Source organism: Myotis myotis, unplaced genomic scaffold (genome assembly GCF_014108235.1).
Source record: "Myotis myotis isolate mMyoMyo1 unplaced genomic scaffold, mMyoMyo1.p scaffold_m19_p_4, whole genome shotgun sequence".
Taxonomy (NCBI): domain Eukaryota; kingdom Metazoa; phylum Chordata; class Mammalia; order Chiroptera; family Vespertilionidae; genus Myotis; species Myotis myotis.
Window position 1 is genome coordinate 101,988,113 of NW_023416346.1, and position 17,131 is coordinate 102,005,243.

A 17,131-nucleotide genomic window follows, 5' to 3' on the forward strand; every position below is an offset into this window, starting at 1 on the left:
TGAGAACACTGAGGCCCCAAGAAGTCAAGTAATTTATTCTAGGTAATGCAGCATTAACACTTTCTATGTGTCAGGGCAGTGTGCTGTGTGTTATTCACCATACATTATTGCATTTGCCTCTAACAACAAACCTATGAGTTAGATGTTAATTCCCCATATTATAGATAGGGCAACTGAGGCATATAGCCCTCGAACCAGGAATTAAACCCAAAAAGTTTAAAACCTAAGCCTACACTCTTAGCCATTACACTAGGCTCTAGCACTGATCAGAGGGGTCCTCAAACTATGGTCCGCGGGCCACATGCAAATACAAATATTGTATTTGTTCCCATTTTGTTTTTTTTACTTCAAAATAAGATATGTGCAGTGTGCATAGGAATTTGTTCATAGCTTTTTTTAAAACTATAGTCCGGCCCTCCAACGGTCTGAGGGACAGTGAACTGGCCGCCTGTTTAAAAAGTTTGAGGGGAGAACCAAGATGGCGGCATAGGTTAACGCCGGAGTTTGCTGCTTTGAACAACTACTTCAAAAGTGAAACCAAAAAACGGAAGGGACATCACCCAGAACCACAGGAACGCTGGCTGAGTGGAAGTCCTACAACTAGGAGGAAAGAGAAACGCATAGGGACACTCAGAGAAGGCGCGGTGCTGAAGTCAAATTCTGAGGTGCGGAGTGCCCGAGCGGGCTGGCGGCGGAGGGCGCGGTTGGCGTTTTCAATCCAGAGGGAGTCGCAGACTCTGAGCTCCAGATCCGGGCGAGTCTTTAGGGACCCAGACTCAAACGGGAGAAGAGGGACTGTCTGGCTTCGGTCAGAGCGAGTGCAGCTTTCTCTCCGAGCTTTGCAGCGGGTGCTGGGACTCAGAGAGGCAGAGCCCCTGGGGACAGGACTGAGAGCCGCCATAACTGCTCTCTCCGGCCCACCCTGTTGATCCTGTGCGACCTGCCCCGCCCAAGCCCTGCACAGAGGCTTTTGCCGGATAGCCTCAGGCAAAGGCTAGATTAGCACCTCCCTAGAGGACAGAAGTTCTCTCACTGCTGACACAGCTGATTCTCATAGCCACTTGGCCTGGAGGTCAAACCCTCCCTGGAATTAGCTACAACAATCAAGATTTAACTATAAGACTTCGAACAAAGACCACTAGGGGGTGCACCAAGAAAGCATAACAAAATGCGGAGACAAAGAAACAAGACAAAATTGTCAATGGAAGATATAGAGTTCAGAACCACACTTTTAAGGTCTCTCAAGAACTGTTTAGAAGCCGCCGATAAACTTAATGAGATCTACAAGAAAACTAATAAGACCCTCGATCTTATATTGGGGAACCAACTAGAAATTAAGCATACACGGACTGAAATAACGAATATTATACAGACTCCCGACAGCAGACCAGAGGAGCGCAAGAATCAAGTCAATGATTTGAAATGCGAGGAAGCAAAAAACACCCAACCGGAAAAGCAAAATGAAAAAAGAATCCAAAAATGCGAGGATAGTGTAAGGAGCCTCTGGGACAGCTTCAAGCGTACCAACATCAGAATTATAGGGGTGCCAGAAGATGAGAGAGAGCAAGATATTGAAAACCTATTTGAAGAAATAATGACAGAAAACTTCCCCCACCTGGTGAAAGAAATGGACTTACAGGTCCAAGAAGCGCGGAGAACCCCAAACAAAAGGAATCCAAAGAGGACCACACCAAGACACATCATCATTAAAATGCCAAGAGCAAAAGATAAAGAGAGAATCTTAAAAACAGCAAGAGAAAGACAGTCAGTTACCTACAAGGGAATACCCATACGACTGTCAGCTGATTTCTCAACAGAAACTTTGCAGGCCAGAAGGGAGTGGCAAGAAATATTCAAAGTGATGAATACCAAGAACCTACAACCAAGATTACTTTATCCAGCAAAGCTATCATTCAGAATTGAAGGTCAGATAAAGAGCTTCACAGATAAGGAAAAGCTAAAGGAGTTCATCACCACCAAACCAGGATTATATGAAATGCTGAAAGGTATCCTTTAAGAAGAGGAAGAGGAAGTAAAAGATAAAGATACAAATTATGAACAACAAATATGCATCTATCAACAAGTGAATCTAAGAATCAAGTGAATAAATAATCTGATGAACAGAATGAACTGGTGATTATAATAGAATCAGGGACATAGAAAGGGAATGGACTAACTATTCCTGGGGGGGAAAGGGGTGTGGGAGATGCGGGAAGAGACTGGACAAAAATCGTGCACCTATGGATGAGGACAGTGGGTGGGGAGTGAGGGCGGAGGGTGGGGCGGGAACTGGGAGGAGGGGAGTTATGGGGGGAAAAAAAAGAGGAACAAATGTAATAATCTGAACAATAAAGATTTAATTTAAAAAAAAAGCCAAAAAATATATATATAAAAAAAAAAAAAAAGTTTGAGGACCCCTGGCCGAGTGTCATAGTTTGCTTCTGTCAAAGTCACCACTGAACATTTATTATTTGCAACTCTCCAGAGACACATTCCATATAGATTCACTTGTATGGACATTTTCTACACACAATGTTATCTGTGACTGATCTTTAGTCTCTGCAAAATATGAACCTCTTCAGTAAATAACTTTTGGTTTTCATTTTCCTATTGATAACTCTGATCTAAGAGTTAAAGACCTTGGTGCAATAGATGCAGGAGGGATGCTGAGATGGCTGGGAATGAGAATCAGGTAATAAACAGAGGAAATTACATACATAGTGCTGGATTTGGTTCTCTAAATATTTGGAAGCTTATTGAAATGAACATGGAATGTTTTCATGTTGTCTAATTTAAGTTTTAAAACTTTACTTGGAAACTAGTAAATAATATAATGTTCGAAGAAGAAAGTCATGGGAGCCTTCTGGATGCTACTATCAGTCCTAATGACTGAGAATCACTGAAAGTAATAATAGGAACATCCTAGGCTGAACAGTTTCCAAATAGGCAATATGTTTAAAAGCCACCTGACATTTATGCTGAAAAAATTTGCCAAGGTAAACTTCCATTTGCATAAATTCCCAGAATAGTATGGGAGATATTTTGTTAGAATCTTTCAAAGCCAGTGATGTGGTTAAACACCTGCCTTAGGTTATTGTTGAGATGTTATTCTGAACTTTGTACAGGAAGAAACTTGTAAAGTACAATGATCTGTCTGTAGATGAAACAAACACTTCCTTAATTAAAGTCTGATTCTGTTCTCATGTAAAGAAAGTGATAAAAATTACTAGAATGTACTAGTAATAGAACTACTTCCCCTCATCCCTTTCTTCTAATAGCAATTCTCATTTAAGAGACTCATTCCAAGATATTTTCTCTTATTTTCCTACAGGAAACTAGGACATAAAATACAGTATACGGTCTCTTTGCAGTACGTGCTTTTTGTCTTTAAAAAAATGAGACGTATATATGCTCTACTGGAAGTCAAAAATTATCACTATTGAAATAGCTGCTGGTATGAAGAAAAAGTTAGCTCAAATAGACTAGTTTAGAAATGTTTTCACTTTTAAATGGGGTTTAAAAGCATGACAGATATCCCAGTTGTTTTACCATGAATTATCAAGAAAGAAAATTTGGGTCAAGACAGTTAAAGGACAAGTTCACCCCCCTTCCCCTTGTCTCAAGTCCCCCACCTTGACACACACACACACACACACACACACACACACACACACACACACACACTAACGGCTTGTGTGAGTGCCACTGACTGAAAACAGGCCCAGAAATTTATCAGACCTCCCTTAAACAACAGGCAAAGACAACTGGCATGGACAATTTCATCCAACAATTAGGTACACTCACAATTTGTATAGCTTAATTTAATTGTAAACACAAAGGGGATGACCAAGGTTGAAAATGTGTGCCTCTTTATCCTATGACCTCATTCCTTTTGCAGGCAACCTACTTCCCTGAACAATCATTCACTTTAGTGACCACACCTTTGAACAAACCACGCCCTTGAACAACAATTTATCAAAGCACCATGTCCCTCCCCACAGAACAGAAAAAATTTCTGATAGTCTATAGAAATCCTGGCACAATAAGGGAGCTATTCACAATCTTTGTAACAAAAGAAAAGGGAAAAAAATAATGTAACAAAGATAATCCCAGCTGAATAATTACTGAGAGCAGAGACCATTTATAAACATCCATTCTCCCCTGGGCAGCTCTCTAGAGTTAAATTTGTTTGCAAGTTTCAAATTCAAAAGAATGGTAATCCATATAACACATACATTAAGAGGTTCCTTCTTTCACCCAAATTTGGTGTATTCAATAAAATGAGAGATGGCCAAAACACAAAATAAAATTTAAAAATGAAATATAGATATATGGGATACCTAAATCTAGGTCCTGTATATCTGTTTGTAATATGGCCTCTCCCTAGATAGCAAGTGGTATTTATCCCAATAATCACAGTGCTTTCTATATAATAGACACTTAATAAATATCTGTTCAATGAATAACTGGCATTAAAAACATATTTTCATCTATTTCTCTCTCACACCACAGAGCTCCTCTGAATACATGGAAAATTCCTTGAACTTCATGAAAAATTAAATTAATGGAATGGAAAAATACATGTCTAGTGAGTAATTGACATCAATGCTACTCATTTGAGACAGTATGTAATTTTGAGTTGTGATGGTAGATTAATATTTAAGCTTTTAAAAAGGTTGAGCCTTGAAGTTTTTTATTTTGTTTTATGTGTTTTTTAGAAATACATTTATTCACAGTATCATATTCAGTTTTAAATGCATCTATGACCTTTATTTCACTTGTGATTGATTTTACCTGTTTATATAAATAAACCTGGTAATTTAATTCTATCATCAATTTTGAATATTTCACCAGCAACTGGTTTCTATATTAAAATTTCTCTGAGGAACACTCTGTCAATCAGACAAAATAATAACCAAGACAATCATAAAATATAGCTGATCAGTTATTGGCAAAAAAGAAAGCAACATTATATCTGGAGAAATTGAAAATACATTTACATCTATAAACATCATTTTAGTGCACAAGAAGGCGATAGAGAAAAAACATATACTAAAAAGCCATATATAGAAAATACTAAAGTGCTGCAAAAAACATTTGGTTAAAACTAAAATTAAAAATATAAGCTAAAATTAAGATTCAGGAAGCAGAGTAGCATCAATTTTGATTTCTCAAAAAAGAACATATTTTACTACTGGCAATTATGTATTTTTAAAAAATCATATGAATTCTCTGAATGTCATCCAAACACCAAAATGCTAAAAACAATTAAAGTAAAAGTTTAATTGAATTTATGATGTCCAACCATTTCCCTAAGTGATATGGTCACAAATTCTAGCAGCAGAATAATTGCCACATACCAACTCAAAATGTCTCTGAAACATAGCATATTAAGAGACTTTATTAAAACATAAGACAAACAAAAAAGAATTTTGTATAATATGTCCTGCTTGCTTGTGCTTGGCTTAATGCATAACAAAGCTATCACCATATCTTACCCAGCCATATCTTAACCTTTTTGTTAGCATGAAGGTAATTTCAAATCAAATTGAGGTTCTACTTTACACAATGCCATCCTTCCAATAAATAGGGAGAAAAAATAAAATAGAAAAGCTTCCTAGTCTCATTCTTTGTGGCAACTATCTAAAAGCTTTTTGACAAATTATCTTTTAGTGGAGTTGTTAATCCCCTTTGATATCTAACTCAATTTTAAATGTTTTGGTCAAATTTTCTCTCTTCTTTGTTTCACTAAGGGAATGAAGCTACTTTTTGTTGTTGTTTACCACATATCTAAAATTTCACCTGGATCATTTTCATCCAGCCCTTACTTTTCTTTCCTTTCAATTGCAAATAACTTCAGGCTTTACAACATCCATTCAAATCTCTTATCCTAGTTTCTGTGACCATATTTTTGGTCCCTAGGGTTTCTTATAGAGCCCCTTATGGAGAACTACATTTCTGGATGAAGATAGTCTCCTAATCATCACTTAAACAAATATCAGGTAAGAAGAAGGAAAGTCTTGTAAAAAGCTCGGCCAGCTTGGTCCCAGGATTATTACAAAGATAAGTTGAACTAAAGAGCATACAATAAAATGTATTCCTCAAGTTCTGTAGTCAATATTCATAATTTATCAAATTTCAGCTTTTTAATTTTTTACCTATTTATCTTGCTTTTTCTAGCAATTTGACAAGAAAAGAGGTTAATTGTTTAAATAACTATGACAGATAGGGTGGTTTTAGCATTCTTACGATAATGGTAACTGTTGTCTTTGACCTCATTGTTTTGGGGCTACTTAAAAACACAGGTGACACCCACTTAGTTGTTAATTAGCATCTAATATAGATGATTGGAATGTACATTTGCATTATTATCACTTATATACACTAGTATTTTTAAACTTTATATTTTTCTTCCCTTTGAATTCAACATAGGTGGAGTTTTTCTCAACTAAGAAATTACCAACAGTAGATCATGGGTTTTTCTTCACATTTTCCTCTCAAAGTAAATTAGAGGTAAAAGAAAAGAGTAATATTGTAGCCTCTGTAGTTGTTGAGTTATTTATATTTTCTCTAAAATTATTTAAAAATAGTTTTATTATATACTTGAGAAATGTTGCTTTATATCTGACTTTAAATTGGTCCCAGGATTATTACAAAGGTAAGTTGAACTAAAGAGCATACCATAAAATGCATTCCTAAAAATTCTGTAGTCAATATTTATGATTTGCCAAATTTCAGCTTTTTAATTTTTATCTATTAATTCACCTTGCCTTTTCTAGCAATTTGACAAGAAATTGAGGTTTTAGGGAAAATAATTCATATTATTCCAGATTGGTATGATAATGCAATATAGGATAATATCCCAATGGTTGCATTCTTTTATCTCTCTTTCTTTTTGAGCTCTTTACAGTACAAATTGTATCTTGAAAAACATAATTTCAGTTTGGACAGAAGTTTCCAGAAAGTTTAAAAACATGAAAATTTAATGTAAAGAAGGTCAAAGAATGAAAACATAGAGCTGTTAATTTTATATAGTCTTGCAATGTTCCTTTACATTCATTGGCATGATTATTAGTACAGATCTTGATGCTAAAATAACCCCTTTACAAACACATTTATTTAATTTTAAAGGGTGTCTTAGAGTTCCACTCTTTTTAGTTTTCAGATAAGCAATTGCTTACATCTTGCCTTCCTTAATCCTATATCCACTCTTTCAATACTCTTTTACCAATATTCATAAATTATTCACCTTAGCTATGCAAGAGAAATGTGTCATTTCCAGAATATGAAACACATATGGCAATTCAAACAGGTTTTTGTGCCTGTCATTTATCCTAGAACAGCGTACTATTTGCTGAACACAAATATTTGCTTGTCACACAATACATGCCATTGACCCTGAGCCATTATATTTGATACAAAAAATCTATTTATTTCTGTTATGAAGTTAATTAACAAAAAATGTTCTGTAAAAATTATCGTATTCAAGTTGAGGATTGCTTTGTGGCAGGAGCAAAAGACTACCTCAGATCAGATATTCCAATCAAATGCAACAAAATACGAGCCATCCTATGTTCTAGTTAAATTATAAAAATTACGGGAACTGATTACAAACAACCACAGGCATGAGTAAATGAAAGAATAGCCAAGAGATGAAATTTTGACTTACTGTACATTGAATATGTAGCTGTATTCCACTGAGAGATAACATTCTTTATAACAGAGGCAGAGAAACAGAAAGAAAAGAAATGACAAAGGACTTGTATGCATGCGTATGAGCATAGCCAAAGGACACAGATGGGATGGGGGTAAGGGAATGTACTGGGGGTTGGGGGCGGCCGGGGAGAGGTCAATGGGGGGGGGGAGAAGACTTATGTAATACATTAAACAATAAAGAACTTAATTTTTTTAAAAAAGAAATGAGGTTCAAGATTCCCCCTCTCTACTAGCCTGACAACTGTCTCTGTGGTACCTGGGAATGGTCGCTCCAAACCAAATTTTGGTAGGATGAGGAAGTTTTGAGAGGGGAGAGCACTTCCCGGGAGCCGATGGGATCCAAGGCTTGAGCCACCTTATTCATGGGTCCACTGTAGGTCCTCACTCGCTCATACACTACATTTTTTTCTGGAGGCTGCTGGGCTTGACTTGACTGATGGTAGCAGTGGTAATGCTGAGGCTGGCACTGCAGCACCTCTGGGAGTTGCTGAATCCCACAGCTGCTGCTGTTCATCTCGTTCCAATAGCTTGAACTCATCATCTTCTCGGTGGTCAGTAAGGTACACACCAGATGTTCTCCCTAAGGAACAAAACAGAGAAGGAGAGAGACAGAGAGATCATGAAAGGAAAGGATAGGAAGGCAGACAGGCAGGTACATGTACAAGCCTTTTACCAACCACCTCTGTCTATAGTGGTGCCAGGGGGAAATGAGAATTACCTGAGCAGCAGCAGGAGCAGGTCTGGCAGCTGCAGAGGAGGCAGCAAAGTATTTGAACACTAATGGAAAGTGGAGCCACCCTGTGAGATTGCTCCAGGAAATGGTACTGACACGCCTCTGATGGGCGGATTCACCAGACAGGTTTACCTGCCAGGAGAGGCCCTGCATTGCCATGGAGATAGTTACAAGGCTGCCCAGTAGATAAGGGAATCAGGAAGAGCAGAAATGTGGAATTTTAGGTCTGAAGCCAGAGCTGCCAAGTCCACAGGCTTGGAAATTCACTTTAACTGTAAATAGGCAGACAAAGACATGCCCATGCCAAAAGTTATTAGAGAACAAAAAGTCACAAACATGACACTGAAGTGACTTTGACCTGGTTCTTTTGAAGCTTAGCAAAGGTGTGATTATTGTCATTAGAGTCCCAGACCTAAATATGGTGTTAGCCTAGGGACATGCTAATTCGCATATAAATTTGGATTCTTTGTAAAATCCAGCTGATAATTGCAGTTAAGGGAGATTACTATGGGGTCTCCATCTGGCAACTCTTTGTAATTTATGGACCTGTTTATCTTGCTCCGAACCTAGTATGACTTTCTAACTTACATTGAAGTAGATTTGTCTAAATGATTGTTTATACATGGGGAGTGGTAAAAAAATCTAACAATTCCACAAATGCTTTGCATTTTAGGATTTAGATTTATTCTTTTGCATTTCTTTTTTTTTTTTTTTTTTTTTTTTTTTTTACAAAATAATGTACCTCAATTGTATTTGTTCCCTAGGAAACACTGAGTTTGATTACTTTCAAAATATCTAGTTAAGGGTTCGGCAAGTCCTGAGGGTTGATTACCTGATATGCTCAGCACTGACAACCCAGACCCTGACCACACCAGCTGCAGACATCGGCAGAACCTCTGCAGGCCTGGCATGCACCCAGCCTGAACACATGTGCCCAACAGGGACTTATCCTGGACTTTATGCCACCGCTGTGTGACTTCCACTGACCTGGCAGGAATCTCGCCCCTGCCATGTACTCACCCACTGCCACTGCTACTGTGCTGCCCCCGCTGCCCTAGAGCTGCTCAGTTCCACCGCCAAGGCTCAGAGGCAGGACCTGTGCTGAAGGCTAGGAGGTGGATGTAGCCTCCCCTGACTTGGACCTACTATAATTGAGACCTGAGGAGACTGAAGAGGCTGCAGATCTGTAGGTGAGACGGGAGTGCCTGAGAATGAGAGAGGAGGCCTCAAGGGCACTGGCTGTGGAAATTGCAGAGTCGGTGCAGCAGTGGAAGCCTGAGGCTGGAGTCCCTGGATAGAGTAGTGTTAACACCCCACCATCGTGCAGCCTGGGAAGCTCCTCTGACCTGTGGGAAGGGCCACGTAACTGAGCTCAGGGCCAGACTACACGGGAGCCTATACTAAGCTCATGACACACCCAACATTGAACCTGGGGTGCCCTCTATTTCTTGATGGTGAACAGAAAGGGGGCTGGACAGTAGGTCCAGGAAGGAGGATCAGCCCTGCCCACCTGGAATTCAGGGAAGATCTCCTCTTTCCCACTGACAAAACAGCTGCTTCTGACCCAATTTGCAGTAACCTCAGGCAAGAAGGAACAGCTGGGGCAGGAAATCTGTGCCCCTGCAGGTGACAGAGAGGAGGTGCCAGCAAACCAGGCATAGTTGAGGCATTAGAAAAAGAGGAAGAGCCTGCCCACCCCCGCTACAAGCTACTGGCACTACCCCCAACATGAGTCTGATCAAACCATCCCAGCCAAGACCAGGATACCCAGACAGAGCCCAGCTCCATGGGACAAGGGAGTAGAGCTCAGAACAAGGACAATCAAGGCATGACACTTGAGGCAGACCCAACCTCTGGGCTAAGGAGTCCCTGCCAGCTGGACTACTAGGGGCTTCAAACTCTCAGACCTCAATAAGGTGGCCCAGGGCCAGAAAGGGACAGTGACTCCAATTTACCTGCACCAGAGAAGCTCTGAGGAGGCCCAGGATAGACACACCAATGGACTAGATTCAATAACATCAGAGAAAAATCCAGCGAGCTCCACAAATAGCAGACCCAAAGATTTTTGACTGTGTGTATGTGGTTTTTGTTTGTGTGTGTGTGTGTGTGTGTGAGTAGATTTATTTTGTTTTTGTTGTGTGGTTTTTTCCTTATTTCTCTTTCTTCTTACATATCTCTAATTTCTTTCCTTTGATTCTATCGTACTTTGTGTATTCTTATTGTTATTATTAATTTTTCTTATTTTATTTTTCTCTTTTTTCCATTTTACTTTTCCTATCTACATCTTAATGTATCCATTATTACTGCATTTTAAATTAATTATTATTATTTCATTTATTTTATGTTCCTTTTCTTTTTTCTTATTCTAGTTCTTTTGGCTTCCTCCTTGCTTCCATATAGCCATTTCTTCTTCTCCTTTCTCCCTTTTTCTTTATATCTCCTCTTAGTCTTTGATCACATGTCTTTTAGTATTCTTTTATTTTATCTTTGCTTTGCTTTTTCTTCTTTTTCCTTCTTAGTCTTTCCTGTTCTTGTTGCATTGCATAGTTTAATTTTCATGGTGTTTTTTTGTTTGGTTCTGTTGTGTCTTCTGTTCTGTCATTCTGTCAGCTGGCACAATGACGTTGGGGTTGAGCCTGTACTTGGCATCAAGTTGGAGGGGAAATCCCTCCCATGAATGGGACATCAACAGTCAAGCCCCAATTACAAAAGGAGAGCCCAAAAACACACACAAGGGGCATTCCTAGAGTACCAAGTTCAGGAGATCAAAGAGACTGCACCACTGAATCCCTAAAGACACTTTCTGCATAAGACCATCCCACAAAGACTGAGAGGCATAACAGTTCTATCTAATACATGGAAGAAAATACAAAGAGACAGCTAAGATAGGAAGACAAAGAAACAACCCCCACATGAAAAAAAGAGGAATCTCCAAGAAAAGAATAAAATGAAATGTAGGCAAGCAAACTATCAGCTATAGAGTTCAAAGTAATGGTTCTAAAGGTGTTTAAGGAGCTTAGTACGAATTATAAGGAACTCAGTGGGAACTATAGCAGCATGAAAAAGGAAATAGAAACCATGTACCAGAACCAGATATAAATGAAGAATAATATATCTGACATTGAGAACACAGTGGAAGGAATTAAAAGTAGATTGGATGAAGCAGATCAGATCAGCAATTTGGAAGACAAGGTAGAAATAAATACCTAATTAGAGCAGCGAATAGAAAAAAAGAATAATGCCCTAACCGGTTTGGCTCAGTGGATAGAGCGTTGGCCTGCGGACTCAAGGGTCCCAGGTTCGACTCCGGTCTGGGGCATGTACCTTGGTTGCGGGCACATCCCCAGTGGGGAGTGTGCAGGAGGCAGCTGATCAATGTTTCTCTCTCATCAATGTTTCTAGCTCTCTATCTCTCTCCCTTCCTCTCTGTAAAAATTCAATAAAATATATTTTTTTTAAAAAGAAAAAAAGAATAAAAAAGCAGGAAGATAGCTTAAGGGAGCTCTGGGACAACATGAAACTTAACAATATCTTCATTATAGGAATATCAAAATGAGAAGCAGGTGAGCAAGGAACAGAGAACCTATTTAAAGAAATAATGACAGGAAACTTCCACCAACCTGGTGAAGGAAAATGTCACACAAGTTGAGGAGACAGAGAGTCCCAATCAAGATATAGCCAAATAGAGCCACACCTACACACATTTCAATTAAAATGGCAAACATTAAAAGCAAAGAAAGAACCTTAAAGGCAGCAAGGGATGGAGACAAAACATTACCTACAAAGGAGCTTCCATTAGAATGTCAGCTGACTTCTCTATAGAAACACTTCAGATCAGAAGGGCATGATATGAAGTATACAAAGTAATAAAAAGCAAGGGATAGAATCCAAGAAAACTCTATCCAGCAAAGCTATGATTAAAAATTAAAGGAGAAATAAAGAGTTTTTCAGAAAAAAGAAGGCTAAAGGAGTTTATTACCACCAAACCAGCACTGCAAGAAATGCCAAAGGGGCTGTGGTAAGACAGAGAGAAGGAAAGAGAGAGGATCACAGGTATAAAGAAAATAAAAATTCCAATAAATACCTATCCTATATAATAAAAAGGGAATATGCAAATTGACTGTCACTCTGCCACAAAGATGGAGGCACCCACAGTAGAGGCAGGGTTTCCGCAACACAAGATGCTGTGCCCACAGTGGAGGTGGAGTTCCAGTAATGAGCCTTAATGAGCAATCAGCAGGGACCTGAGGCTATGCCCCCCCCAACCCCATGGGGCTTGACAGGGGACCTCAGGCAATGCCCCACACCCTGGCACCAGGCCAGGGGAACTCAGGCCATGTTCCCCACCCAACAGGACTTGATGGGGACCTCAGGCCATGCCCCCCACCCAAACGCTGGGCCAGGGGACCTGAGGCTGCACCCCCTTCCTGGTAGGGCTTCACAAGGATGGGACCAGCTGGGTCTGGATCTCGCCCAATAGGAGGGGGGCATGAACAGGTCTGAGTCTTGCGCGATTTTGAGGCGCACATGGGTGGGCGGGGGCTTGAGTCTGGGTCCCATAGTGTACCCCAGACTCTGACAGGAGGAAGATTTTCATATACATTTTACTAATTTTCTTTCATCTCTGACACTTCTATTCTAGAGAAAGGGCAAATAGCAATATTAAAATATTGCCTTGCCCTAACTGATTTGGCTCAGTGGATAAAGCATCGGCCTGCGGACTGAAGGGTCCCAGGTTCGATTCCGGTCAAGGGCATGTACCCTGGTTGCGGGCACATCCCCAGTAGGGGGTGTGCAGGAGGCAGCTGATCAATGTTTCTCTCTCATCAATGTTTCTAACTCTCTATCCCTCTCCCTTCCTCTCTGTAAAAAATCAATAAAATATATTTAAAAAAATATTTCCTCTAATTAATCCCCTTTTAATGTGCATGAATTTCGTGCACCAGGCCATTAGTCAATAATAACCTTAAATGTAAATAGATTGAATGCTCCACTCAAAAGAGATAGGGTGACTGAGTGGATAAGAAAACAAGACCCATATATATGCTGTCTACAAGAGACCCACATCAGAACAAAAGATACACACAGACTGAAAGTGAGGGGATGGAAAAAATACTCCATGCAAATGGGAAGGAAAGAAAAACTGTGGTAGCAAACATACCTGACAAAATAGACTTCAAAACAAAGGCCATAATGAGACAAAAAGAAGGCCACTACATAATCCTAAAGGGAATAATTTAATAAGAAAATTTTACCCTTGTAAACATATATACATTATATCCAACATAGGAACACTCAAGTACATAAAAAAATCTCTTGATTAGCTTTAAGGGAAAGACTGACTGCAATACAATCATAGTAGGGAACTTTAACACCCCACTGACATCATTGGATAGATCTTCCAGAGAAATAATCAACAAGGAAACGGAGGCCTTAAAAGACACACTAGATCAGATGGATCTAACCTATATTTACAGAATATTTCACCCCAAAGCAACAGAATATACATTCTTCTCAAGTTCCCATGGGACATTCTCAAAGATAAACTGCATGTTGGGACACAAAACAAGTCTATGCAAATTCAAGAAGATTGATATAATACCAAGCATTTTCTCAGATCACAATGGTATGAAGATATAAATCAACCACAATAAAAAACTCAAAAACACTCAAATACTTGGAGGCTAAATAGCATGTTATTAAACAATGAATGGGATACCAATGAGATCAAGCAAGAAATTAAAAACTTCCTGGAAATAAATGAACACACAATCACCCAAAACCCATAGGACACAGTGAACACAGTCCTGCAAGGGAAGTTCATAGCATTACAGGCCTACCTCAAGAAGCAAGAAGAAACACTGATAAACTATCTAACCATACAACTAAATGAAATTCAAAGAGAACAGAAAAAAATAAAGCCCAGATGAGGTAGAAGGTAGGAAATAATAAAGATCAGAGCAGAAATAAATGACATAGAAACAAAAATAAAAAAGTACAAAAGATCAATAAACCCAAGAGTTGGTTCTTTGAAAAGATAAACAAGGTTGATGGTATTTTTACACACCAACAATGATCTCTGAGAAAGAGAAACTAAAAATAAAATCCCATTTACCATTGCAACAACGACAAAAAATAAGATACTTAGGAATAAACTTAATGGGGTAAAAGACCTATACTTGGAAAATTATAGGACCTTGAATAAAGAAATGAAGATACAAACATATGGACATGTATACCATGTTCATGTATTGGTAGAATTAACATCATTAAAATGTCCATACTACCTAAGGCAATCTATAGATTCAATGAAATCCTTGTTAAAATACCAACAGCATACCTCGCAGAACTAGAACAAATATCCAAAAATGTATATGAAAACATACAGTACCCCAAATAGCTGCAGCAATCCTGAGAAAGAGAACAAAGTTGGAAGGATCACTATACCAGATATGAAACTATACTATGAAGCCATTATAACCAAAACAGCCTGGTACTGGCACAAGAATAGGCATATAGACCAATGGATCAGAACAAAGACCCCAGAAATTGACCCACACCATTATGATCAATTAATATTTGACAAAGCGGGCAAGAACATACAATGCAGTAAAGACAGTCTCTTCAACAAATGGTGTTGGGAAAACTGGACTGACGCATGCAAAAAAAAAAAAAATACAACTAGACCACCAACTTACACCATACACAAGAATAAATTCAAAATGAATAAAATACTTAAATGTAAGGCATGAAACCATAAAAATCTTAGAAGAAAACATAGGCAGTAAAATCTCAGACATCTCACATAGAAGAATTTTTGTTAATATATCTCCAGAGCAAAGGAAACTAAGGAGAAAATAAACAAATGGTACTACATAAAAATAAAAAGCTTCTGCATAGCAAAAGAAACCACCATCAAAATGAAAAGGGAACCCACTTTATGGGAGAAGATATTTGCCAATGATACACCTGATAAGGATTAATATCCAAAATATATAAAGTAGTCATACAACTCACCAAAAGGAGCACAAACAATCAATTAAAAAATAGGCAGAAGACCTCAATAGACATTTCTTCAAAGAGGACATACAAATGGCCAGAAGACATGAAAAAATGCTTAGTCACTTATCATCAGAGAAATGCAAATTAAAGCCACAATGCGATATCACCTCATACCTGTCAGAATGGCTATCATTAAAAAATCAACGAACAACAAGTGCTGGTGAGGATGTGGAGAAAAGGGAACACTCGTGCACTGCTGATGGGAATGCAGACTGGTCCAGCCACTATGGAAAACAGTATGGAGTTTCCTCAAAAAATTAAAAATGGAATTTCCATTTGACCCAGTGACCCCACTTCTGGGAATATATAATAAAGCCCCCAAAAACAACAATTAGAAGGAATGCATGTACCCCTATGTTCACAGCAGTGTTATTTAGAATAACTAAGATTTGAAAACAGCCCAAGTGCCCATCAATAGATCAATGGATACAAAACTGTAGGACATTTACACAGTGGAATACTATGCAGCTGTAAAAAAGAGAGATCTCTTACTCTTTGGGACTGCATGGATGGACCTGGAGAATATTATGCTAAGTGAAATAAGCCAATCTGAGAAAGACAAATATTACATAATCTCACTTATTTGTGGAATCTAGTGAACAAAATGAATTGACCAACAAAATAAGACATGAAGCACTGAGGCTTGGAACAAACTGACATAACTCTATGTGGGAATGTGGGAATGAGAAGATATAAACCAAAGAACTTACATAATTATATGCATAGCCCATGGACAATGCAATAGGCGGGTGAAGACTGGAGCAAAAGAAACCTGGAGGAGGAGGTAAGGGGGGAAAATGGGAGACATCTGTAATACTATCAACTATAAAAAATATTTTTTAAAGTAAAAAAATAAATGTGCCCAGCACTTACATTCATTAGTACTTGAAATTACAATCATAATGCCTACTTACCCACCATATCTTGCCTCACAAGATACTTCAGCATCACTAAACACTAGAGTACCCACTGAGTGTGTCTTCTGAAAGAGGTAGCTTTGTTGTGTGTATATACACTATTGAATCTAGCTTAGCACCACCATTTTGGAGAGGAGGTGAATATCATGAAGCTGGCTCATCAGCTTTTATCTGCTGGGTGAACAAAAGATAGTGATTCACTGCTGGTCACTTATTATCCCTAAGTACTGTGAAAGAAGTTTTACATGGATTTTCTGTCATCCTATCAACTTTATGAGGTTTTATAGGTGAGGAACTGTTAGGGGCAGAAATAAAATATTGGGGACTAGCTACAATTATAAGAAATATTCATCATGCTGTTAACCGTGATGGTTTTGTTTTGATTATAGAAAGCACATTCTAAACTGTCTGAGAATTGTATGACCTGGGACATGGAGCTAACATCGGAATGCAGTCCATCCTCCTTTCCTGAGAACTGCCTACCCTTATGGAAAGATTTACAACCTCGTGGCTAAACAATCTAGTCCCGGAGGCATCTGCCCTCTGCAACTCCCCACCCCCTCCCAGGCTGCATGGCCTGTAACCTGTAACCATTATACCTTGCCTATTTTCCCATGCCTGTAATTCTTGCTCTCTCATGTAATCTTTGCCTTCTACCCAATATAAGCACCTGGTTAATGTGGAGAGGCAGATCAGGTTTTTG

The 17,131-nt window shown here is 38.8% G+C and overlaps 1 protein-coding gene across 3 annotated transcripts in view; it reads right to left on the bottom strand.

Annotated features, from left to right (window-relative positions):
• POF1B (POF1B actin binding protein) overlaps positions 1 to 8,522 on the bottom strand; it is a 73,019-nt gene extending 64,497 nt beyond the window's left edge. For all 3 annotated transcript variants that reach the window (XM_036304738.1, XM_036304737.1, XM_036304736.1), the window contains exons 1-2: positions 8,435 to 8,522; positions 7,973 to 8,296 (exon numbers count right to left, since the gene is read on the bottom strand). In XM_036304738.1, the coding sequence (XP_036160631.1) occupies positions 7,973 to 8,257 (285 nt within the window). In that variant the 5' untranslated portion in view covers positions 8,258 to 8,296; positions 8,435 to 8,522. The remainder of the gene's footprint in view (positions 1 to 7,972; positions 8,297 to 8,434) is intronic.
• Between the last annotated feature and the right edge of the window lie 8,609 nt (positions 8,523 to 17,131).